This window comes from Amblyomma mixtum, chromosome 2 (genome assembly GCF_055824585.1).
Source record: "Amblyomma mixtum isolate Tamu chromosome 2, ASM5582458v1, whole genome shotgun sequence".
Classification (NCBI taxonomy): Eukaryota; Metazoa; Arthropoda; class Arachnida; order Ixodida; family Ixodidae; genus Amblyomma; species Amblyomma mixtum.
This window is the reverse complement of record NC_143013.1, coordinates 218,721,106-218,747,057: the sequence shown is the minus strand read 5'-3', so window position 1 is coordinate 218,747,057 and position 25,952 is coordinate 218,721,106. Positions and strand designations below refer to the sequence as shown.

Here is a 25,952-nt window from a genome sequence, read left to right as displayed (position 1 = left end):
CTCATGTGAGGGTTGCAGAACGAGAAAATGCGCTGTGGTGATCGACGTTTGTACGGTAAATTCGAAGGACTTCTACTTCGAGAAATAGTTCTATAATTGAACCAGTGTGCTGTAAACAATAGCATGCTCTAAGCCAGTGTGCTCTATAACTAACATTAAGGCTTCGTTATCCCTTCCATCCTTAGAATCTCGCAGAACAATAGCTCTTATCTGCCTCTTCCATAAAATTGTTTACAGCCATCATTCCTTCACACTACCCCTTTCAAAACCGGCCCGCAGATCTCACCGATTGCATAATCACCTCAGTTTTAAACGCCTTTCGGGAAGGACCACTGCATTCAACTCATCAGCCCTGCCCCGTGCAATCATTTATTGGAATAGTCTTCCTGACAACATTGTTCACATCACAGATTATGTTATTTTCAAAGAAAAAAATAAGTAGCATTTTGTTCTGAAGTGTGCTTTTTCCTGAAGTGTGTTCTGTAGTGTGTTTTTTCAACTTAGTTTTTCAATTTAGCTCTATTTTCTGGTTGGTTGTTTGTTACTTGTATAACGATGTTAAAATAACCATGTTCTACCTGCTTCTTTTTCCCACCCCAGTTATGTAACCCCCCTCAAATAATACTCCAGTCGGAGCCCGTGAGGTATTTGAATAGAATAAATAAATAGATCATTAAGCATCCTCCGTAGTGGCCGTACCAGCGTTTCCGCATATAATCCTGCAGTGATCAGAGTAGCGCAAAGAATCATGTAAGCCTTTTTGCCCGCAGAACTTGTAACACAAGTACTGCATGAAAAGCCGCTGAAGAAAGAAATAAAGAAGGAAAGAAAGGAAGAAGGAAGGAAAGAAGGAAAGAAAGAAGGAAATAAAGAAGGAAGGAAAGAAAGAAGGAAAGAAAGAATGAAGGAAAGAAGGAAGGAAAGGAAGAAGGAAGGGAAGAAAGAAGGAAAGAAAGAAGGAAAGAAGGAAAGGAAGGAAGAAAGAAAGAAGGAAAGAAAGGAAGAAGGAAAGAGAGAAAGAAGGAAAGAAAGGAAGAAGGAAAGAAAGAAAGAAGGAAAGAAAGGAAGAAAGAAGGAAAGAAAGGAAGAAAGAAGGAAAGAAAGAAAGAAAGAAAGAAAGAAGGAAAGAAAGAAAGAAAGAAGAAAAGAAAGAAAGAAATAAGGAAAGAAAGAAAGAGAGAAAGAAGGAAAGAAAGAAAGAAAGAAAGAGAGAAAGGAAGAAAGAAAGAAGGAAAGAAAGGAAGAAGGAAAGAAAGAAGGAAAGAAAGGAAGAAAGAAGGAAAGAAAGAAAGAAAGAAGGAAGGAAAGAAAGAAATAAGGAAAGAAAGAAATAAGGAAAGAAAGAAAGAAATGAGGAAAGAAAGAGAGAAAGAAGGAAAGAAAGAAAGAAAGAAAGAAGGAAAGAAAGGAAGAAGGAAAGAAAGAAAGAAGGAAAGAAAGGAAGAAAGAAGGAAAGAAAGAAAGAAAGAAGGAAAGAAAGCAATAAGGAAAGAAAGAAAGAAATAAGGAAAGAAAGAAAGAAATGAGGAAAGGAAGAAAGAGAGAAAGAAGGAAAGGAAGAAAGGAAGAAAGTAGGGGTGTGCGAATATCAAATTTTTCGAATACGAATCGAATACGAATATACTTGGTTCTGAATATCGAATCGAATATCGAATAATCAAGGACAGATGCATTTAACCACTACAAAACATTTATTTGAGCACCCAAGAACATCACAGTTCAACTATCGATGATTAAATGAACACAAAAGGTGTGTGTGGCCGCACAAAAAGTATCAAAGTCTGGAACATTATTCTTAGAGGAGTAGAAGAATCAGAGAGGATGGCTAGTACACAGCATTGATCAAGGCTAGCTTGCCATCAGCACAAAAGCGCGTTGCTGGGATGAACATAAAAGGTTGTCGAGAAGGAAAACCAGCTGCTTCACATGGTCAGGCAGAAGTCGTTCCCTTCTAGCTGAAACGACTTCTCCCGCCACAGAAAATTCCCTCTCACTTGGCACTGACCTGGCACGTATCGCGAGGTACTTCGTACACAGCTCTGACTATACCAGCTTCGCAGGTGTAGCCACAAAAAAGCTCACCAGCGCAGTCAGCTACAGCATGGCCCTTGGAGGAAGGAAAAATTTTCATTCCTCCAAGGGCCATGCCGTAGCTGACTGCGCTGGTGAGCTTTCTTGCAAGGAAAAATTTGCTTTCCTCGAAGGAAAAATTCGAAGGAAAAATTTTCCTTCACCCATGCGCATTGCTCTGGGCGCCGCCATGTTGTTATGTCTCTGTCGATAGGGCTTGCGGACCGAAATGAACGCCGGTGCTCACAATGAATATTCGGCTAGATACGGATATTCGAGTCAGGTCGAATATTCGAAAGAACACGAATACTTGGATCTCGAATCGAATACGAATACTAAAAATATAATATTCGAAACATCTTCGAAAATTTCGAATATTCGCACGCCCTTAGAAGAAAGAAAGAAAGAAAGAAAGGAAGAAAGAAAGAAAGAAAGAAAGAGAGATAGAAAGAAAGAAAGAAAGAAAGAAAGAAAGAAAGAAAGAAAGAAAAAAAGAAAGAAAGAAAGAAAGAAAGAAAGGCGCTCCAAGTGCGTGCGGAAGTTACCATCAGAACATCGCCGTTGGCGCTCTATAGGTTGCTCGCTTTTTCTTAGCGTACAAGTTAAGCTCGGCCTGAAGCAACGTATTTTCCTTGCACTGCCTAAAAGCATAGGTACCGGCGCAAAGGTTCAGCATAATCTCGAAAAAATAACCATTTACACAGAAAACTCGTTCGACAATTCGTCCTCAAATTTTCGGCGATTTGCTCAGCGTGTGAAGACACCATGCTAGAATGGGTTCGCCATGAATTTAATTACAGACAACCTTCGCTGCCAGTTACCCAGGGCATTGACGCACCAAACCTCGAATTCTCGGAACAGGCCAAAACTGTGTAGGTGTTGCAGGAAAGCGAATAGCTCTGGTGTAATTTGCTGCAACACTATATAAAATGAACGGTTTGGTTTGGTTGGTTTATTGGGGTTTAACGTCCCAAAGGGGCTCAAGTTATGAGAAACGCTGTAGTGAAGGGCTCCAGAAATTTCGACCACCTAAGGTTTTTTAACGTGCACTGACATCGCACAGTACACGAGCCTCTAGAATTTCGCCTCCATCGAAATCTGACCGCCGCGGCCGGGACCGAACCCGCGTCTTTCGGGTCAGCAGCCGAACGCCATAACCACTGAGGCACCGCGGCTGCTATAAACAAAATCAATCATTCCAGTCTTGCGACTACAGATGTCGAACCAAGCTTGAAATGAAGCCGCATTCTATGCTACAGGAATGCAGGCAGGCTAATGAAATGCATTTATTTATTTATTTATTTATTTATTTATTTATTTATTTATTTATTTATTTATTCAAATACCTCACGGGCTCCGACTGGAGTATTATGTGAGGGGGGTTACATAACTGGGGTGGGAAAAAGAAGCAGGTAGAACATGGTTATTTTAACATCGTTATACAAGTAACAAACAACCAACCAGAAAATAGAGCTAAATTGAAAAACTAAGTTGAAAAAACACACTACAGAACACACTTCAGGGAAAAGCACACTTCGGAACAAAATGCTACTTATTTTTTCTTTGAAAATAACATAATCTGTGATGTGAACAATGTTGTCAGGAAGACTATTCCAATAAATGATTGCACGGGGCAGGGCTGATGAGTTGAATGCAGTGGTCCTTCCCGAAAGGCGTTTAAAACTGAGGTGATTATGCAATCGGTGAGATGTGCGGGCCGGTTTTGAAAGGGGTAGTGTGAAGGAATGATGGCTGTAAACAATTTTATGGAAGAGGCAGATAAGAGCTATTGTTCTGCGAGATTCTAAGGATGGAAGGGATAACGAAGCCTTAATGTTAGTTATACTGGAATGTCGGCAATAGTTGCGAGAAATGAAGCGAGCGGCACGATTTTGTCCACGCTCTAGGGAATTAAGTACTGTTGGTGGGGTGACCAAATGGAAGATGCGTATTCAAGTTGAGGGCGGACGAATGTCTGATATGCCAGCTGGCGTGTGGAAGAAGGCGCACCTCTGAGGTTACGTTTTAAATAGCCTAATGTACGGCTAGCTTTGGCAGTAATTTTTTCTATGTGGGTTTTCCATGAGAGATTAGATAAAAAGTGGACGCCAAGGTACTTGTATGATGACGCAAGAGTGACTGGACTGTTGTTAAACGAGTAAGTGAAAAGATAATTAGACCGTTTACGGCTAAATGTCATTAATTGGCATTTATCAGTGTTAAGGGACATTTGCCATGATGTGCACCAGTTATTAATGCGATGTAGATCTTCTTGAAGGGCGATGTGGTCATTAAAGGAGCGGATTTTGTGATAAATAACGCAATCGTCTGCAAACATTCTGAGTGTTGAGGTAATGCCTAATGGGAGGTCATTGATGTAAATCAGAAAAAGTAGCGGGCCTATTACACTACCTTGCGGTACGCCTGATGTTACATCAATTAAAGTGGATGAATGGTTATCAATAGCAGTGAATTGTTTACGAAATGACAAAAAGTTTCTTATCCAAGAAATTGTTAATGAATCGAGACGCAAGGATGAGAGTTTCGCTATTAAACGACAGTGTGGAACGCGGTCAAAGGCTTTAGCATAGTCTAAGAATATACAGTCGATTTGGAGATTTTCTTCCATACCGTGAAGCAGCTCATTAGTAAATTCGAGTAGTTGTGTTTCACATGATAACCCTTTTCTGAACCCATGTTGTTTTGAAAAGAAGAAATCGTTGCCTTCTAAATGTAATGCCGTGTTAGATGCAATGATGTGTTCGAGAAGTTTGCAAGATATACATGTCAGAGATATTGGGCGATAGTTATCAACGTCAGTTCGGTCACCGGATTTGAAAATTGGAATAACTTTTCCAATTTTCCACTCGTATGGTATCTCGCCTGTTGAAAGTGATTGCCGAAATATATGAGTGAGTATGACGCTGGAATGAGCCACGGTATGTTTCAAAATTTTCGAATTAATCCCGTCAATACCACATGAAGTACTTAATTTCAGATTGTTAATCAATGACGCAACTCCATCAACAGTAACGTCTATTGGGCTCATGTAGTCATAGTCATATTCTGGTGCCGATGGAATATTGGAATAGTCTTCTTCGTGAACATATTGGCGAAAAAGTTACTGAAAGTCTGAGGGCGTTCGTCTTGAGCAATGGGGTCTCCAGCCTCATCAATCAACGTAAAATCTGAAGAAGTTTCGGAAGGTGATAATGTTTTCCAAAATTTTTTTGGATTGTGCTTAAGGAAGGATTGCAGATCGTGAGCCATGAACTTATGCCTAGCTTTCCGTATGGCCGCGCAGTATTCTTTATCAGCGTTTTTATGTTTTTCCCATGACGCGGGTGTTTTGAGCCGCTTAGCTGTTTTAAAAAGTCGTTTTTTTTTTGTTCATCAACGTACGAAGGTTCCTGTGGTACCACGGCTTAGATGAGTTAGCACGGAAAGATATGAGGGGAATATAGGTGTTCATTAGCTGCGTAAGTTTATCTTTGAACTGACGCCAGTTTTCGTTAACAGATTGATTAGGAAAGGATTGCAGAAAGGAATCACAGAAGGTTTTTAATCCGAGGTTAATGGCATCGTAGTTTGCTCTGTTATAGTCGAAGATATATTTCTGAGGTGGTCTGCGTTGGTGTGACGGCATTTTTAGATTGAAATGGAGCAGTTTGTGATCACTGAAACCATCCGTGAGGGAGATCGGGCTTATATTGTCTGGAGCCGATGTGAGAACAAGGTCTAATATTTTAAGATCGCGCGTAGGTTGAGAAACTAGTTGAGTTAAAGAAAAGTCTAATGTTAGTTCAACGAAATTAAGCGAGTCCTGTGCCGATGCAGTTAAGGTATTCCAGTTGATATTCGGGTAATTACAATCACCGAATAAATAAATGTCGGCCTTTGGGAAGTTGCTTCTTATATCTGAGAGGTTGGCATGCAGATTTGTTACGAAAGAAACTGAACTATCTGGTGGTCGGTAACATATACCAAGAAGAGACTTAAGAGATGAGGACGTGATGCAAACCCATAAAATTTCTAGAGGGGACGAAATGTTAACACGAAAGGAAGGAATGTGTTTTTTTATGGCGATCATCACGCCACCACCTCTTTTATTAAGTCTGTCATTCCGGTAAATAACAAAATCGCGAGAGTCAGGTAAGATTTCGTCGTCAGTTATATCCGAGTGCAGCCACGTTTCTGTTAAAGTTAATATGTCAGAGTTACTATCTTCAAGATATGATCGAGTAAAGTTCGGTGCGCTTTGGAAGGATGCTGCGTATGTTAGTGAAAGATATTGAAAGCGAAGGGTGGGCAGTGCCGCGGTATGAAGGCTGTGGCTGATAGTCAGAATTTTGTACAACCGCTCTTCGTCTTTGCTATCGGGTACATTGTTTGACAGTATCAGAAGCATCTACACTCTCTACAGCATCTACAGCATCTAAGAGAGTAAACGGTACTCAAGCACACTCCCTTTACGTGGCAGGGCTTGCTATCCAAGACCTGGGGTACATTTTCATCATTAAATATGCGGAATACTTAAGGTTGGCAGCGGAGACAAATTCCCTCTTCAAAACATGCGATGTTCTGGCACTTACGGCGATATTAACCAAGATTTACTCTCTTCGCTAACCTCAAGGCACCTCGGAGCCGCGTTGAAAAGCCTCCTCCTATTGCTATCTACATCAAGTTACCATGCTTTGCAGTAGGAATATATTTCTGTTGCCGAGAGCAAGCATTTCGTTTATTTAGTAACCGAAATGCACTCCGTAACTTGGGGCAGCATACCATGCCCCTAAAAGGGAGTGCGCTAGAGGACGGTCTACTCTCTTTTTACTCCCACGTAGGCGTATTCTTGATAAAATTGTACTGCTGTTGAGATCCGGTGCTGAGTTATTAGCTTGTGTACCCGATTGTGTCGCTTGCATGACAAGGCGGATCCCGTACGCCCTTAAGATTTAGCGTTGCACATTGCGTCGGTTGCTTTCCGCTTCGTATAAAAAATTCGAGTTTTGTGTCATTCATTGGTGGTTTGTGTTTTCGGGCTCCTCTGCCTGCACTGAACCAGCCATCTCTTCGGGTCATCTAGCTGGTGGTTAGATGTTTCCAGGAAGGTGTCTAGAGATTGCGACGCGGACTCATTTTATGATACGTCGAAACATATAGCTGCCACATTAGTCTGGTAGTGTCACTTCAGACCCTGGGAATTGTGTGACGGACGGACGCCGATTTTTTATGCAGCAAGAGCACTACTACACGGGGTACATCTTCAGATTTCGATGTGGAGGAGACCTTCAATGCCCCAAAAAGAAACCGAACACAGCTGCGTGGTGGTATGGTCCAAGCTGTGGTAGTATTACCACGTGATCATATGAGTGTGCCCATTGGGTACCTGACCTTGACATTTGATTTGCGGCAGTGTGCATCACATCGACAGTGACCTTCAGTGCCTCACAAGGTCAAACCGAACTTAACTGCGTGGTGGTATGGCCCAGGCTATGGTAGTATGACCAGGTGATCATATGAGTGTGACCATTGGGTACCTGACCTTGACATTTGATTTGCGGCAGTGTGCATCACATTGACAGTGACCTTCAGTGCGTCACAAGGTCAAATCGAACTTGAGTGCGTGGTGGTATGGCCCAGGCTATGGTAGTATGACCAGGTGATCATATGAGTGTGACCATTGGGTACCTGACCTTGACATTTGATTTGCGGCAGTGTGCATCACATTGACAGTGACCTTCAGTGCCTCACAAGGTCAAACCGAACTTAACTGCGTGGTGGTATGGCCCAGGCTATGGTAGTATGACCAGGTGATCATATGAGTGTGACCATTGGATACCTGACCTTGACATTTGATTTGAGGCAGTGTGCATCACACTGACAGTGACCTTCAGTGCGTCACAAGGTCAAACCGAACTTAACTGCGTGGTGGTATGGCCCAGGCTATGGTAGTATGACCAGGTGATCATATGAGTGTGACCATTGGGTACCTGACCTTGACATTTGATTTGCGGCAGTGTGCATCACATCGACAGTGACCTTCAGTGCGTCACAAGGTCAAACCGAACTTGAGTGCGTGGTGGTATGGCCCAAGCTTGGTAGTATGACCAGGTGATCATATGAGTGTGACCATTGGGTACCTGACCTTGACATTTGATTTGCGGCAGTGTGCATCACACTGACAGTGACCTTCAGTGCGTCACAAGGTCAAATCGAACTTGAGTGCGTGGTGTATGGCCCAGGCTATGGTAGTATGACCAGGTGATCATATGAGTGTGACCATTGGATACCTGACCTTGACATTTGATTTGAGGCAGTGTGCATCACATCGACAGTGACCTTCAGTGCCTCACAAGGTCAAATCGAACTTGAGTGCGTGGTGGTATGGCCCAGGCTATGGTAGTATGACCAGGTGATCATATGAGTGTGACCATTGGGTACCTGACCTTGACATTTGATTTGCGGCAGTGTGCATCACATTGACAGTGACCTTCAGTGCCTCACAAGGTCAAATCGAACTTGAGTGCGTGGTGGTATGGCCCAAGCTATGGTAGTATGACCAGGTGATCATATGAGTGTGCCCATTGGGTACCTGACCTTGACATTTGATTTGAGGCAGTGTGCATCACATTGACAGTGACCTTCAGTGCCTCACAAGGTCAAATCGAACTTGAGTGCGTGGTGGTATGGCCCAAGCTTGGTAGTATGACCAGGTGATCATATGAGTGTGCCCATTGGGTACCTGACCTTGACATTTGATTTGCGGCAGTGTGCATCACATTGACAGTGACCTTCAGTGCCTCACAAGGTCAAATCGAACTTGAGTGCGTGGTGGTATGGCCCAAGCTTGGTAGTATGACCAGGTGATCATATGAGTGTGCCCATTGGGTACCTGACCTTGACATTTGATTTGCGGCAGTGTGCATCACATTGACAGTGACCTTCAGTGCCTCACAAGGTCAAATCGAACTTGAGTGCGTGGTGGTATGGCCCAAGCTTGGTAGTATGACCAGGTGATCATATGAGTGTGCCCATTGGGTACCTGACCTTGACATTTGATTTGCGGCAGTGTGCATCACATTGACAGTGACCTTCAGTGCCTCACAAGGTCAAATCGAACTTAACTGCGTGGTGGTATGGCCCAAGCTATGGTAGTATGACCAGGTGATCATATGAGTGTGCCCATTGGGTACCTGACCTTGACATTTGATTTGCGGCAGTGTGCATCACATTGACAGTGACCTTCAGTGCCTCACAAGGTCAAATCGAACTTGAGTGCGTGGTGGTATGGCCCAAGCTTGGTAGTATGACCAGGTGATCATATGAGTGTGCCCATTGGGTACCTGACCTTGACATTTGATTTGCGGCAGTGTGCATCACATTGACAGTGACCTTCAGTGCCTCACAAGGTCAAATCGAACTTAACTGCGTGGTGGTATGGCCCAAGCTATGGAGTATGACCAGGTGATCATATGAGTGTGCCCATTGGGTACCTGACCTTGACATTTGATTTGCGGCAGTGTGCATCACATCTACAGTGACCTTCAGTGCGTCACAAGGTCAAACCGAACTTAACTGCGTGGTGGTATGGCCCAAGCTATGGTAGTATGACCAGGTGATCATATGAGTGTGACCATTGGGTACCTGACCTTGACATTTGATTTGAGGCAGTGTGCATCACATTGACAGTGACCTTCAGTGCCTCACAAGGTCAAATCGAACTTGAGTGCGTGGTGGTATGGCCCAAGCTTGGTAGTATGACCACGTGATCATATGACTATGACCAATGGGCACCTGACCTTGACCTTGAGTTTTGTCCTTGAAATTTGACTTCAGACTGTGGAAACATGCTTAACAGAGCTCTTTCTCCGATAACTAGGTTTAAGCCACGTTGAACCCCAGGCATTTTTTTTTGCCGATTCAGCTTCTAATGTTACCGAACTAATAATTAGCTCACTCCTCCTTTCTTTTTTTTTTCTCTTGCAGTCGCGACAGCCTTGCTGACTGGTGAAACGGGAGGTTCTTTCGGCTTCCGACACGACAGGGTTTGGTCGGGAAGTCAGGTGTGCCACGTCAGCATGCTCCATGGACTCGGGGTAAGTCGATGGATGGATGAATGGATAGGAGTGCCCCCTTTGAAACGGGGTGGTGGCAGTTGCCACCATGCTCAGCTTTTCTTTCTTTATTAATTTTTCGTTTACTGTGTTGGCAATTCTCATTAAGAATCGCCATCATCTTTACCAACGGTTTCCTACAATTCTAACCTTATGCCACATCTCTGCTTTTCAGCCACCAATCCTCCAATCGCTTTTTGCGAACTTCCACTGCAGATTTATTTACATGACCATTGTTATCTTTAAACCCTAGGGCCTCAGAAAGAGCGACTGCGCCTGCATCGACATCCGGATGGATACCATCACATTTGATTATGAGGTGTCCAATTGTTTCCACAGATCTACCACACACTGCGCATGTGTCATATTCTTTGTTAAATTTCTTTTTGTAGCTGAGCGTTCTAAGGCACCCTGACCTAGCTTCAAAAAGTAGGGCACTGCCTCTTGAGTTATCATAGAAAAATTCTTTCCTGATCTGCCTTTTCCAGTATCGATATAGTTCTACACTATGTTTCTTTTCCATTGAATTCATCCAATTTTTAACCAACACGGTCGACAGCGCGCCACGAGTGCGCAGGATGTGCAGCAACTGAATCTGCATTCAGTGACGGGATGTTGTACGAAGGAATGTTTCCTCAAGCGAAGAAAAAGGAAGCCCAACTGGTTGCGCTGTAAGAAAATGAAATTTTCGAACTATCTGAGGGATCTGCAGCGTATTGTTTGGTGCGCATCGGCTTTCGACGTCAGTTGCGAGTTTATTCGCCGCTTTTATAAATGCTTAGCTCAAATATATACAGGCCCAACTGGCCGCTTGTTGCGCATGTCCAGTGAAATGGTAGATATGTGCATGGCTTGTGTAGAGAAATCTTTTCGGGATTTCGCTTTCTTAACAAAGCTGGAGAGTTTGAAATGAGAAGAGAAAAATGAGAACCAGACGAATGACATTTCACTTTATAACTCTCCATCTGGCACTTGAGGATATTTCGTAGCCCCTGTTGCCGCAGAATACAGAAATTATTTTTACGGCAAGTTCTGTTATTAACAATACTGTAATTTGCACTAAAAAATCCTTTATTATGCACTGCTTTCCAAGGTCTCTACAAGTAGAAATGGCAACTGCCGTAACGTGCGACAAAACGAACGTTTCTACACCTGCCACCTCGGAAGTAACGAAATTTTGTGCTTCGACCTCGGATATAAAGAACATAAGGTTACAACCTCCGATATATCGAATTTTAGTGTATAAAACCCGGATATGCGAACGTATTTAAACGATTCACCGAGGATCGACTAAAAGTTGTTGTTTTTTTATATAGAAGGACTAATCAGTGCATATGAGTGTAAACCGAACGTGTCACTCCATTTATTAGTTCCAATTTTTTAGGCGAACATTCTCGGTACTCAAAAAAAAAAAAGAACAAAGCTAATTGAAGAGACATGGGAGAGGCCTTTGCCCTACAGTGGGCGTAGTCAGGCTGATGATGATGATTGTTGTGGTCGCTTGATTATTTCGCAGTTCGCTCCGGTTGCTTCCGACGCATGGCGCGCAGCATCGGAACCTTTCCTCGTGGATTTCCTTTACAATGTGAGTGTTTTTACGTCTTCTCGCGCTGCTTCTCATTTAATCGCTTAAGTGCATTCGGAGACGATCGACGCGGGCAAATCAGAAGCGTCCATTTTAAGGAGGCGAGTTGAATGCGCTTAGCAGTTCGTTAGCTTCGGATGGACGTCTCTCGGAATGAACTTTCAGTTTTGTGAGATAACTATGTGCCCGCATGGGCCGGTTAAGCGGGTACGCGGCTCTGAAAAAAAAAAAAAACGGCCAAAAATGATTTTTCGAGAATTGATGCATCTGCTTTTATGTCTCGCTTTTTATATCTCGAAGTTTCACTGCTGAAATCGATCAGTAAGCACCCTAGAAAAATTGATTCGTGAACTGCGGCGGATCTGCATTGCGGGAAAGCGTTCGAACAATGGGTGTTTTTCTCTGTTACGTTTTCTGCCTAGAGAGAGCATAATTTCTGCACGACTATTTTATTTATTTTGAAGCCTGTTGTTTTGTTGCATTCCTAGGAGCGTAGTGAAGGTCAAGACAACCTTTGTTTTTCAAAATTTAAAAGTTTAAATTTCTTTCATAAAATTCTATTTTCGCTCTTAATACACCAGCCTCCTGGCATAATTTCTTAACCCTGCAGCCGTTTCACGAGGTTAACACCAAAAATATAATTAGAAAATAATTTTCTCGGTACATAACGGCGATATTTTATCAGAATATTCGCAAAATAATTCTTAATACGCTCAAAAAGTCCCATGCAAATATATCAAGAAATAAAAACTTTTTGCTAGCGAACCAGCGGAATTCAACTATGACATTTTCCTTCCAGTCAACTAACTGTGAAAGTTGACTGTACTTATTTTTCTACTTCGATTTTTTCGTGGCGCACTATACAAATTGTTCCTACCATATCTAGACTTTTTGCCCAAAGTCATAAATTGGGTTGCCCTCACCTCCATACCTCCGCATGCTGCAATTAAAGGCCAGCATTAGCAAAACTTTTGCGCAGGATAACCTGGTTATTGGTCGGAAATAGTAGTGGCAAAGTCGAAAGCCGGTCAAACATGCATTTTTTTGTAAGTGCGAAAGGACTCATAGGCTCAGAAGCGCCGATCATGCTTACCGAAATAAAATACAAAACAAATATCCACGGCTGGGAGTCGCGAACAGATCAGCTTCACAGGCTGAAGCCTGCGCGAGAACACTTAGGCCGTCGCCTCAGCCGGTCGAGCCTCATGTTTTAAACTGCAACACACACTCGCACTGTGCATTGTACACCGTCGTCTTCCATCTGCGTCCCGAACAGATCAGATCAGCTTAACCTCGATCAGAGCTTAATCTGAGTCTAGTCACGGTCGTCGCCAGACGTGCCGACGACCCAGCAAAGCAAAACCATGAGTCCACCAGATTAAACACATGCTTTTGCACGTCTACTCCGTTTCACTACGTTATAACCCCGCCAATTTTTTTATTTTTATATGTTTAGCAGCGCTTTACCTGTAGCTGTTTTAAACGTTGTTAATGACTCTGCCTGTTGCATGTCTCCAGCGTGTTTATTTATTTATTTATTTATTTGAAATACTGCCAGTCTCTGGTTGAGACCTTAGCAGGTGGGCATTACATGTATAATACAGGGTAAAGGATAAACATTTCAAAAAGTGGCTGTGCAAAAGACAGCAATAATCTAGACAATACATAGCTTAGAAAAACTGAAAAGAAGTTTGACAGATTTCCACAAGCAAACCAAAGAAAAAAGCGTGCTAGTTCAGAAACATAAACATAATATAAACATGGGCATAACATATCGTATACTCCTTGAAGTTGAAAAAAGCTTTCGAACCACAACTGTAGTTTTAAAACGCGCCTTCTAGTTCAGAACAAAAATTTGAAAATGAATCAGCGTTAGTTATAGATGCGTCTAGACGGTTCCATTCTCTTGTTGCTAGTGGGAAGAAAGAATCTTTGAAAGTGTTACTGTGATAAGGATACTCGGTTAGCGTATAGGCGTGCTGGTTTCTTAATACACGTTTTTGTGACAGTGAAATGCACTTTGATGAATCGATCTTAAAAGTGTTGTTAAGAAGCTGATAAAGGAATTTTAGTCGTGCGCTTTGCCCTAGTTGATAGTGTTTCGAGCCCGGAGATTACAGCTAGTTGTGTTGGTGAGTCAGTTTTTTATGTACTTGTTGTGAATAAATCTGACTGCTTTACGTTGAATTTTTTCAAGTCGTGAAATATTGGTTACAGACTGAGGAAACCAAACAGTGTTAGCATGTTCTAAAGTGTTCTACAGTGTTAGCATATTCTACAGCATATTCTACAGTGTTAGCATATTAGTTCTGAAGTTAGCCGCTTTAACGCGCGGACAAAACGTTATACTCAAACAGCAGAACAGGCAGCTATACGGCGCTGAAACACACCTAAAGAGGTTTTGAAACTAGCATTCCTCAAACAGGGCGACCTAATTATTTTCTTCATTGTAAATGTGGACAGCGCGAAGTAGATAAAGCGTGCGGTAAATAAAAAGACGAACCACAAGCGCTGCGCACATTTATAATGCTGTGAAATTACCACTTGCTCGAATTGCAATCCTCAATTAAATTATTCCATTTCGGGGGCCGCCGCGGTGGCTCAGTGGTTATGGTGCTCGTCTGCTGACCCGAAAGACGCGGGATCGATCCCGGCCGCGGCGGTTGAATTTCTTTGGGGGAGAAATTCTAGAGGCCCGTGCACTGTGCGATGTCAGTGCACGTTAAAGAACCCCAGGTGGCTGAAATTTCCGGACCCCTTAACTACGGCGCCCCTCATAGCCTGAGTTGCTTTGGGACATTAAACCCTATAAACCAAGTCAACCAAACCTATTCCATTTTTGGATTCGCGGGTGATTAAAAGAGCTCTAGCGGAAAAAGCGCATCTAGTTTTTGTTACATGTCACTAAAGCACAATACTTCTGGCGGAATTGAAAATATCATCCTGTTTCTCACAAGTAAAAATGCTTCGTTGTGCAATAAAGAAAAAAAAAGTCATATGGCGTGGCTTAGCGGCAAGGACGCGGACTAGGTGTCTCGAATTTTTACCGTGCAATCGTATAGTGACTTTTCTGAGTGCTCATTACACTTTTTTTTCCCCTGATAAGAATGTCCACTTTTTGACTGGATTTTCTTCCGAGAAGAGTTTTATTTTCGCGGGCGATTACACGTACACATTGTTTTTTTTTTTTTTGGGGGGGGGGGGAGCTAGTTTTTGTGTCCAGTATCTCGACATCCACCGTTAAGGTCTCAGCTTCATACTAATCTGATAGCCCGGAATGGAACAGGAATACTGCCGCTGGACACTTTCGTCTCGAATGGTATTTTTACCTCATACCGGTTTTATCTTGGCCGGTAGCGCAACCCTGATATGTGTTAACGTTCTGACTGCTTGTTTCAGTCAGCAGTTAACTTTGATGCAGTGGAAACAATAGAACAGCCCTTGGGCACAAGTGATGATGACTGAGGAGGTCGTGAAAGCTAGTCTGGAGGTATCATGACGAAGAAAATTATGCGTTGTGGAACTGTTTCAGACCTTCATTGAGCTTTTTCTCTGGGTATACAGATATGGATGACCTACAACATCTTACAGCATTTAAGTTGTAGTGTGCGGTAAGAATTTCCCGAATGCGATGATTTAGTTCAGACGCTTGCGAAGCTGCACTTTCTTCGATTAGGTCTCATCATCCAACTTGGAAACACGGAATACATTATTACATATCAGGAGTTCCACGAGCACAGTGAACATCTTCCAGGCCGCGACCGCATTTTCATGACCACTGTCGGAGTGAGTGGCTGAGCGGAACATAATTTTGCAAATCTTTATCTGGTGTTCTGCTTTCGCGCTGCAGTCTTTTGTGCACGAGAACTAATTATTTTAGTTAGGCGTGAAAGTGTTTGCAGTCGCACTCTTTCCTCGTGCTCTGTTAACACGTATTGCCCTCTTACACTGCGGCCGAGGGAAGAATTTTGTCCAATCGGCGGGCACCAAGAGTGAATTGATCGAGCTGGGTATTCGGTCGAAAGAAACCAACCCCGCGCGCAAGCGGCGAAAACAGTTAGCTCTACATAGCTCGTCTAGAGGTAGTGCAAGGAAGACTGCGCAACACACAGTACATATGAGAGAAAAAAAGAGACACAGATGAACGCAAACTTTGGATAACAACAACACAAGCCCACAAACTAATTCTTTTACAAAAGCTAATTCTTCGTATATACAGCAATTACCATGGCCGTTACGCAGGTCTTGCAACAGCTACATTATTCCGGCGTTATTCACTTCTTCGCGCCGACAAAATTAAGTATAAGAAGCTTCTGCTTACAGTAAACAAACAGAAATTACTCTCTTAAACATCCAATCCAGATACATCTGGGCACCTTCTGCGGCGAAACATCAGACACATGCCGAAAACAGGAACAAATTATGGAAAGCAGACATTCTTATATAAGTCAACTGAAATATTAAACAAGGTTGAGGAACTGTTAGATTTTAGCGCTTGATTGGATACTTTCAAAAAAGAGCGTACCGCGTTGCTACTAACCGAAGTTGTTTTCTTTTCTTGATCACTGTCATTCTGCTCCTTTTCTGTTTGTTTGTGTGTACGTATATCCGTTCACAAAATGAATATGTAGAGTGCAGTTGTTCTATGTGTGCATTGCGGCTGTGTTATGTGTATTATATACAAGTTTAATATGTGTGTACTTACATGTATGTAATATATACAAGTGAAATATATGTGTACTTATGTAAATTCTGTACTTCTGCCTTTTGTATGTATTTCCTTCTGTTTACTGTAGGGGGCTGGGACCTGTCGTCAGGTGCTTGGTACCTTTAGTCCCAGTCTCCGCTCGCGATGACGAGAAAAAAAGATGCCCAGGCTTAGCTTGGTTAAACCAAGAATGCGTTGCATATTGCGCGGTCTTTTTGCGCGAGGTATTGCTTGGCGGCACTCGATTTTCTCAGCAGCTTTTTCTCCGTGACGTATGGATGGATAGGAGCGCCCCCTTTGAAACGGGGCGGTGGCAACCGCCACCATGCTCAGCCGTTCTTTCTTTTTTCTTCTTTTTTGTTTTTTTCTTTTTTATTTATTTTTTTCTTTTTGTTTTCCTTTCTTTTTTCCTTTGTTTGCAATTCTCACCAAGAATCGCCATCATCTTTACCTACGGTTTTTCCTCCGGCTGTCGTGACGTCACGTCACGTGGTTCGGTGGCTGCCCGGCCGCGCCCAAGGGCTGAACTGAGTGATTGCAATATGCTACGCATAAAAAAAGTTCAAGTAACTTACAACTGTACATAGTCATGCAAAGTGTTCCATTCGCAGCTGTTCATGTCTAAGACGGAGAGTTGGAAGATGAAGGACAAGCCCACTGCGGAGCAGGTCTTCCTGCACGACTACCCGGACGTCACCATAGACAAGCTCTTCGTCATTGCCCTCGGAAGCGTGAGTGCCCTTGTCGTCGGTGCTGTCTGATAATGACGCACGTGGAACAAGTCCCGGCGACGCACGTGAAGCCTACAGCTGTCGCCGAATGGAAACGCGGTAATGCGACTGCGTATCCACCACAGACCTTTCCCCTCTAAAAAGTGCGGTGCTTTCTTAGTGTGGACGTCCAGAAAATTTACTAATCTTAGTGCGAAAGCGCTCATATGCTCACCAACACCGACCATGAAACTTGTCTAGATCTTTCCTGTGCCGTAGCCTAGCAAGGGCGACGCCATGTTAAGTTAAGAACAAATCAAATAAATATCCACGACTGGGAGTCGCACCCTCGGTGGCGCGAACAGGCCGCTGGGCCGCTGGGCGAGAACACTTAGGCTATCGCCGCAGCCCGACACGCCTCGAGCTAAAGGGAAACTGCAAAGGTTATAGAAATCAACGAGCTTAAGAGGGTCGAATGTGTGAAACTTGCAGGTAAAGCATGCGAAGTCTTTTTGGGCTAGCACTTGAAATGGTGAGGTAATCGCCGATTAAAATGCGGCCGCCCTTCAAGCTTCTCTGCAGCGTACAACGCCATGTTGGGGGGTGGCGCATGATGACGTCATCGAAGGTATGGGCTACATTTCCAACGCACAAACGCCTGCTTTGAAGGAAACAAACCAACGCCACCGAAGGCGAACCCTGCCGAGAGTTGTTTGGCAGCCTCTAACGAGTGAGGGCAGGGTATGGCTGACGACAGCGGTAATTTGAAATCATACCTTCCGTGACGTCACGCTGAATTTCTCTGCACTCCTCCGGTGCACTGAGGAGAAGCGCGAAGTTCAATCGATTCGAGAACTGAAAAAAAAAAATGTGAAGAAACTGGCTGGAAATTGTAGCGAAATCTTGCATGTCCTCACTTCACCCCAGGCTTGTCGCTCGTGTTCACGAACTCGAAGACTGGCCATGCAACAATACAGTTCACGAGATGTGGATGCCATCGGCCCGAAGTATAATGCATGACAGCAAATTCGGGTGTGTTGAAAAAAGTGGCTCTTAATGTTTTTTTTTTCGCTACTTAAGTGTCAAGTTATTTCGTCCTTCGTGTACGGAAGTTGCACGAAAGAGTTTTCTTGCTATCAGGTGTCAAATAACCAGTGATTAATGGACCCCCGACAACATCTGCCAAAACCTGCTTACAAGCTGTGTGACAATGAACTCCGTTTCCACGAAATGGAGCTCCCTACCGTAAGATAAACCTCAGCGGCGAATACCCTTCAAATGAGGTCTTCCAGCCACTGCCGTCGATCGATTGTCTTGACGTCGCGGTTAATCCTATTTCGCAGAGGCACTTGCCAGTCAGTTGCGATTTGGCGCCCTACTCGAGGACAACTTTTCGTGGCAATGCAGGAAAAGCTAGGCAGAAAAGGGAAGGAGGGGGGCCTTTGGCCCCGTTCCGTAGGGAAGGAGTTTTTAGTTGTTCGGGCCGGGGATGCGGGTGGGTGGAAGGGGGAAATTGGAGAGACTGTGCGGAATCGCTAGTGCTGAGGATCCCACTCACTACAGCACGGGGACAAAGGCCCATCTTCCCTTACCTTCCTAATCTCTGATGCGTTGCAACCGCGACGTCATGAGTACCGGTGGACGCCATTGGCTGGAGGGCCCTCTCTGCGGGGCCTTCTTGACTTGTATTCGACTGTGTACGGCCTCGCGTTTCTAAGTTCGAGGGAATGTGAGGATCCCATGTGTACGGGGTATAATAAAGAGCAGAAATATGCGCTAAAAAGAAGCAACACAGTGCTTTTTGGCATGCGTGGATAAATGGGTTTGCCACCGGTGACTCGGTGTTGCTTTGTTAACGGGTAGCAGGCCCTAACCAACAACAGCGTTTGAGCAAGCGCGCATAACCTGCACCTGCAAAGGCGATTCTTCTTAGTACGCTGAGTCCGTACAGCAAACGCATCGTAATCCTGCCTGTAGCCTGACCTACCGAACTGGCGCCGCCAGCGAGTGCACATCTCTGCAGCCTGAGGTTCAGCAGCCAAGCCTACTTCTTCGACGACAGAGTTTTAGCACTGGTAGTTTTACAATAGTGTGACCTGGTCGGCTACAGGGATATATAAGGGAATAGTGGGGTGTCAGTTCGCATGCGTAGAACGCAAACGCCCTTTGGCTCTTTAGGTAGCGGGCGACGCTAACCCAAAACGGTAGAATAGCCTCCTAATGCCAGATAAGGCGGGCAACATGGCAGCATTCGGTGAAACGAGGTTATGGTGGTCAGAGTAGCGAAGTCCGCTCGCATCATCACCAATGTGTCGTTGCCATTGCTCTGTCTCTCGCGTAAGCGGCAAAGACTGGTGAAAAAAAACTTTTTATTAGTCTAGAGAGGTCCGTACGACAGAATTCTAGCGATAACATTACCAGGAATTCGAGACAAGCGCGTCTAATTCCCTTGGCTGCAGCCACATGGCGCATGGCTTTCAAGATTCAAAAAATAGTGCATTGACATCATCCGTGAGGTAAGAAAGTAAAAGTGGCCGAGCCGGTTGCAGAACAGAGCGCGTTTGGCTGCTAGGTTTATCGGCACTGGCTGAGAGCTGTCCCGAATTCCTGCTGGCCCCCTCCAAGAGACACCAATAAATCCGGCCGTGCCCTTAAAGACCCTTAATTAAACAAGCTGTTTTTGTCCCAAACAGCCTAGCAGCTGACTAGTATCTGTGTGGTGTCGGCTGGAAAGCGCATTGTTAAGCCTGCATGAACCGCTGTCGGTGAACTGTAAAAACTGGTGAGCACAGCCAATGCAGCCGGCTGACATGTCGCCAAGCAAAGTGAGTAGCAGAACAATTACAAAATTTGATTTGCTGATTCCGCTGACTTTGAGTGAGACGTCCTTTAGACCGGCAGAAAGTGACGCACCCCAGCAAACGCGTTCAGTGAATAACATATTTCGCGAAGGAACGCATCGTGGTCTGCGATACATGACCATGAACATGACTGACATCCAGTTCGAATTTCTGCGATACGATTTGGACCATTTCGCTGGATTAAAAAGAAATTTTCTTCTCAGTGTCTCATTGGGGCTTCATTCTGTGATCACATTCCTGCGGAGTTTTCTTTATTCCTCTCTGTGTCTTTTCCATTCGTCCTTCGTTTATTAATTTTTTTCTGTTTTTCCCATTCAAGAACTTTTGCCGAAAAGAGGACGACGACATCAAGCAGTTCCGGAAAGAGAGGACCAATAACGGGATGAGTCGAAAGCAAAGGTGAGCTATGTATGCGAATATGTCGCGTTACGTCGGTAGCCTGTGCGCCACGCAGTGGTTATAGTTGACCAAATGTTAAGGGGAATCCCCCAAGGTGGAGTAGATTTGTAATAAGGGAGTAATTACTCATTGACGTCCACCCGAGCGCAGCCATACTGCTACAAAGGAAAGGAAAGGAAAGTGGTTATAGCTGTTTTGCATTTATAAATTAGGTTATTTCGCTCAAAGCTTTATGTTATAGCCCAGAGGGTTCGTTTTTGTCAAACAAAACAGAAAAGCACTGCAAACCAAGCCGTTTTGTTTTCGCGGACGCATCTCCGAGTGTCAGTTCATACAGTCGGATAGAACTGAAGAACGAAGCGGCAAATGTCCCTCAAAGGAGCCCCTCGAGCCAATGGCGTCGACCGTTTCTCCTCCTTTCCGGATTCTCCCCCTCTCCCGTTTGATCGATCCCTTAGGGCTTGCTAGCATGAAATCGCAAGGAGTGGCAGATGAAAAGGAAATAACCATGGCTTAATTGGATTACAAGCAATGCAGAAAGTTGGGCGAGTTGGTAATACATGTTGAACTTAGCAAAGCGCAATAAAAAGACAGCGACAACAAGAAGAAGAAGCACGCAGGACAAACGCTTGACATCAACTAGTTCTTTACTCGGGAAAAAAACACATATATACAGATACATAGAGGGCGGAAACAAATTATTAACCAAACAATGAATCGGCTTTATCACAAGTGTGTTTAGCGTGAACAGGTATCAAGGTAAGCAATTTCCTTGCGTGATAAGGTCAGGGAAGGAGTGCTGATACAATTTTCAGCTTTCCTTACAATGTGATAGGGCTCTATAATTTATCTGTCTAGCCTCTTTTTTTTTTCCTTTACCGCACGTGCGTGTGGCATTGAACTGCGGCTCATTTGCTTCACATTTTTTGCATGACTTGCAGTGTTCTGCTAGGTGCCCATCCGTTGCTACACTTGCACAGCACGACGGTGTTCCCTCAACCTATCGTTCAGGCACCTGCCTGTCTGGCCAATGTACGACTTCTTGCACGAGAGCGGAATCTCGTAGACTACCCCTGTGACGCAGGTTGTGAAACGGGTGGCATGCTTCTTTGTGCACCCAGGATGGTCATTCACCTCGTTGACAGCTCGACACCTTTGTGAGAGCTTATTGGGCGCTGAAAACACGACGGATACCCCGCACTTCTCGGCCACTTTTTTAAGCCGGTGCGACACGTTGTGCATGTAGGGGATCACCGCCGGACGCCTAGTCTGGGGAGCCTTTTCTTTTCGCTTCCCAGAGTTTAGCTACTTCACTAGGCTTTCCACCACATTAATTTCCACATTTCCACCACATTGGATTAATTGGGCGTCACGAAAATTGGTCCACTCCATTGGCTGGAAGGCCACTGAGGGCATCTGCCGCCTCGTTCTCGAGTCGCATCCGCCAATAATATAGTTATAAAAATGACAGCCGACGGTAAACCTGCTCATGACTGCGGCTCATGCATGCTTAATGAAAAGTTTACTTCGTATCCCTTGGCTCAGGATTGTCGAGATGCAGTCGATTCCTTTCCCAGGAGCACTTTTGTCACAAGGTCACATGATCTAGGTGGCCCTAAGAGAGGGGGGCGGGGGGGAGGGGGCACCCATTTTGTTGGTGGGCCACCTAGGACTGGTCGTCCTCAACCATTTAAGGATCTCGTAGGCAACGGCTAAGCGGCTGAGAGGAAGCTCTAGTGCTAACGCTCTATAAAAGGTGCCGGCAAAGTAAGGAGTGTCCGTCTCAAGGAATGCATTCTTCTAGGCCGCCGCGGTGGCTCAGTGGCTATGGTGCTCGGCTGCTGACCAGAAAGACGCGGGTTCGATCCCGGCCGCGGCGGCTAGAATTTCTTTGGAGGAGAACTTCTAGAGGCCCGTGTACTGTGCGATGTCAGTGCACGTTAAAGAACCCCAGGTGGTCGAAATTTCCGGAGCCCTCCACTACGGCGTCTCTCATAGCCTCAGTCGCTTTGGGACGTTAAACCCCACAAAACCAAACCAAACCAAGCATTCTTCTAGGTGGTTCTCCGTACAACTATATTGGATGTAGTCTTAAAACACTCTTTTAAAGGGAGGCCAAGAACAACTCCATCCGATTCTTAAACTCCTTGTTAAATGCCACGTATACTATATATACCTTTCTGGTTATGCTGAGATTTGTTCAGCAGTGAAATACGCATTTATCGCTCAGGAATTGGATTTAAAAATAGTATTTTTTTCTCCTCCCTCGATTCAGACTCGTGAATAAGACTGAGGAGCACTGCGTGATTTCTATTCCGAAATGAAAGGCTGTGCACCCTCGCCACAAGGATTTGCGCGGAAACGAATGCCTTGACGTCACCGCAGTCTGATTGCAAAAGCAGCTGGTGGCGGCGATAGCAGTACGCATTTTTTTGCTGCTTTTTGTAGGCAGCAAAAGCTCCGTTTTAAATGAAACTAGCCTTTTCGTCATTAGAATAGCGTACACCATCAATAAAGGCCCTGATGTCACTTTAAATGTAATATGGTTATTGCTTCCTTCATTTTAGCAGAGCTTCCAGTTTCTCTGTTTTGTGTTCGCGTTGATTCCAATCCTCACGTCACTGATGAATGTCATGCGTGATCTGCTGTCCAGCTTACGCACGCCAGTAGCACACAAAGCATTGCAAGTACTGGACGCGCTACTGCCAGTTCTTGCAGCTCTACAAAAGAAGACACCATGGCTCCGCCGGAACCCTTTTCTGAAGAAAGTCACGCATGGTTTTATTTTCCAGTGGAATGCCCGCGGGCTCCAGTCCCAGATTTCAGACACAACCGCTTCCCAATCTGGTTATCTGTGAACCGAATCTGCCCAACATTTTACGATTATCCCCGCCCTTTCACAGAGGCAAGATCATCGGCCCGTGGCCACAACAAGCCACTACCATCAAGGCTCACAAGGCACTCTTTTTGTCTTTCCGAGAGACTGCCTTGCTTGCTAGATTGTGACTTTGTCTCTCGTTCCTTCTCTCTTCCATTTTGAATCCCCTCATTCCCTTCCCCAGTGCAGGGAAGCCAACGCGGAAACCTTTCTGGTTAACATCCCTGCCTTTCCCCCTCTCTTAATCTCTCTCGTGTTCGCGCACGCAGGCTCATCTACATGATGCGCTACTGGCCGAAGTTCCGCGAGATCTTCAACTGCAGCGATACCGACGTGTACGCGCAGGAGCCCACAAGACGCTGCATTTCGGCAGTCGGGGCGCCACCCGGATGGACGTAGCCCGGTCGCCGATGAGGGCCCGCTTTTATTGTGGAGGGAGGGGGGGGGGGGGGGGGAGGATGAGGGTTTGGTTTAGTGTTTTGTGCCAGTAGTTCGATCGGGACCATGGAGACTGCGCCGATACATTAAACTTCCTGCTTTCGTCTCAGCTCAGCATACCACGTGACGACAGTCGGACGCTTGCTGCGCTGGTGCCAATGGGGACAGTGCTGTGTCATTTAGAGACAGCGTCGCTCTTTCCAGCGATGCAGCAGTGGTGGGTGTAAGAGAAGACCTAATTTTTTTACTCTTCCAATGGGCTACTTCGCTCTTTCTTATGAGTGATAATCGTGCCAAAATATCTAAGGGGTCAGCGCGGTGCTAAATAGAAGTTTCCACCGAGTCCTCATAATGTTTGCTTCTCTTATGAAATGAAATGTAGAAACATCAACTTTCTTAGCAACATTATGGATATTATATTGGACCCTAACTTTCGGCAGTGAAGCAAATTTTAAAGGCGAATGTGAGGATTAGTCGGTACATAGGGAGGTGTCTTGACTTTTGTGCCATGCTGTAGTTTACTCGCTGCACGCTGAAGGCGCTGTTCGACTCGGTGACCCAAGCACGACTGTATATTCCGAGCACTCCATATTACTGAAGTAGGGAAGGCGGGTGAGGCAGTGTTCATGATTACAATGGTGTTTTAATAGTAAAGTGTAGACAAAACTAACAAATTATTTTAATAAAAAATTATATATCTTGTCTTTGGCTACTTTTCTAACGAGCTGCGAGAATGTCGACGTAAACCACGCGTTGGCGTGTCTACTGCAGCGTCAACGGCACTATGTGGGGCGCAACCGAAAATGCGTCCGAAAATGCCCAACAATATCAGCATTTTCGCACACTTTTCACATGGCTGATATATTTCACATGGTCAATACTATATGTCGGTGATTCGAACCGCCGCCAGCACGAACACAGTGCTTCATTTCCTGAAACCTTAGACCACTCGATCACCGCCTGCGTGTTTTGATCGGCTGCTCATTGAGCTACATGTTTTAAATCTCTTCCATCACCTTCAATCTGTTAGTTCTGCGTTACCACCGTAGTCGTGTAATAGAACCGGAAGAGTAAAAAAATTGGGCAGCCTCGCCTATATATCGACAATGCACATTTATGCGGTTGAACCCGCATGTGAGAATCTGGCCTAGGTGGCCTAATGCGTAGTTAACACTTAATAACTGGCGTACGCCATGGCGCGTCAAGCACGAACAGCAGCGAGGGACGTTGAGGGTGTATGCGGCAGCACGCAAGTCATGAAAATCGGAGATGACAGCTCAAAGCAAGCAGCTGATTAAGACGACCCCTCAAACAGCGAAGGCAGCTAGGGAGGTCATGCGCACGCTCCACAGGTATCCTACTAGAACGGAGAAAGCAGCCGCATGCCAAGCAGCGAACAGACCTGGCCACTACTAGTGTGTTTTACCGTTACCTATCAGGCGTCCTAGAATACGCCGCTACACCTTCCGTGCAATGCATTTCATGCTTACTGCTGTTCTCGGTGACGAGGCAGAGAGTAGAAATTTGTTTGTCTTGCGTTCGGCGAAGGTGAGGCAGAAGAGGAGCAGAGACAAAATGACGTGTCCCTTGTACATAGTAAGCGCTTCTCTTATAGATCAGTATACGGCGTTGCTAGCATGAACTAAATGCTTGCTTTCTTGTCCTCGCCGTGCTCTTCTGCTTTACAAGCTATGGAAAGGTTAGCTTCTCACTGGTCTGTGCCCGCGTAGCGCTGTTTTCACTGCGTTGCAAATTAGAAAGAAAAATTATTTACGCGATCTTTCAGAAGCCCACGGAGACCTTGGCCGCAGCTTTTCATTAGGAAATTTCTCCTTAGATGCAGAACAGAGCAAAAAAGCGGAGCTCAAGCACAAATTGTTTATTACACGTATGTACAGTACAGTCCATTGTTAAAGGGAACATGCGATCGCGTGCCCTCCGAGCTTCACGGAGCCCTGCCGCCTAGATGCGGCGAGAATAGGCGGCATCAGGCGCATGCGCGGAATGACCAGCCGTTATGCTTACTGCGCATGCGTCTTGTGCCGACAATTCCCACAAGTTCTCGGCGGAAGCGCTCCGCGAAGCGCGGAGGCCACGCGATCGCATGTTCCCTTTAACAGTGGACCGTACTGTACTTGTTCTGATACCTATTTCTGATACCTCGTGCTATAAGTCTCTTACAGAAAACA

General features: G+C 45.0%; 1 protein-coding gene across 3 annotated transcripts in view; it reads left to right on the top strand.

The window, feature by feature from the left end:
* LOC149362597 (uncharacterized) overlaps nt 1–23,731 on the top strand; it is a 40,532-nt gene extending 16,801 nt beyond the window's left edge. For 2 of the 3 annotated variants that reach the window (XM_089569769.1, XM_089569768.1), the window contains 5 exons: nt 10,057–10,166; nt 11,701–11,769; nt 17,089–17,208; nt 20,368–20,447; nt 23,595–23,731. In XM_089569769.1, the coding sequence (XP_089425895.1) occupies nt 10,057–10,166; nt 11,701–11,769; nt 17,089–17,208; nt 20,368–20,447; nt 23,595–23,724 (509 nt within the window). In that variant the 3' untranslated portion in view covers nt 23,725–23,731. Of the gene's footprint in view, nt 1–10,056; nt 10,167–11,700; nt 11,770–17,088; nt 17,308–20,367; nt 20,448–23,594 lie in introns of all 3 variants that reach the window. The other variant, XR_016288516.1, reaches the window with a different exon arrangement.
* The last annotated feature ends 2,221 nt before the right edge of the window (nt 23,732–25,952 follow it).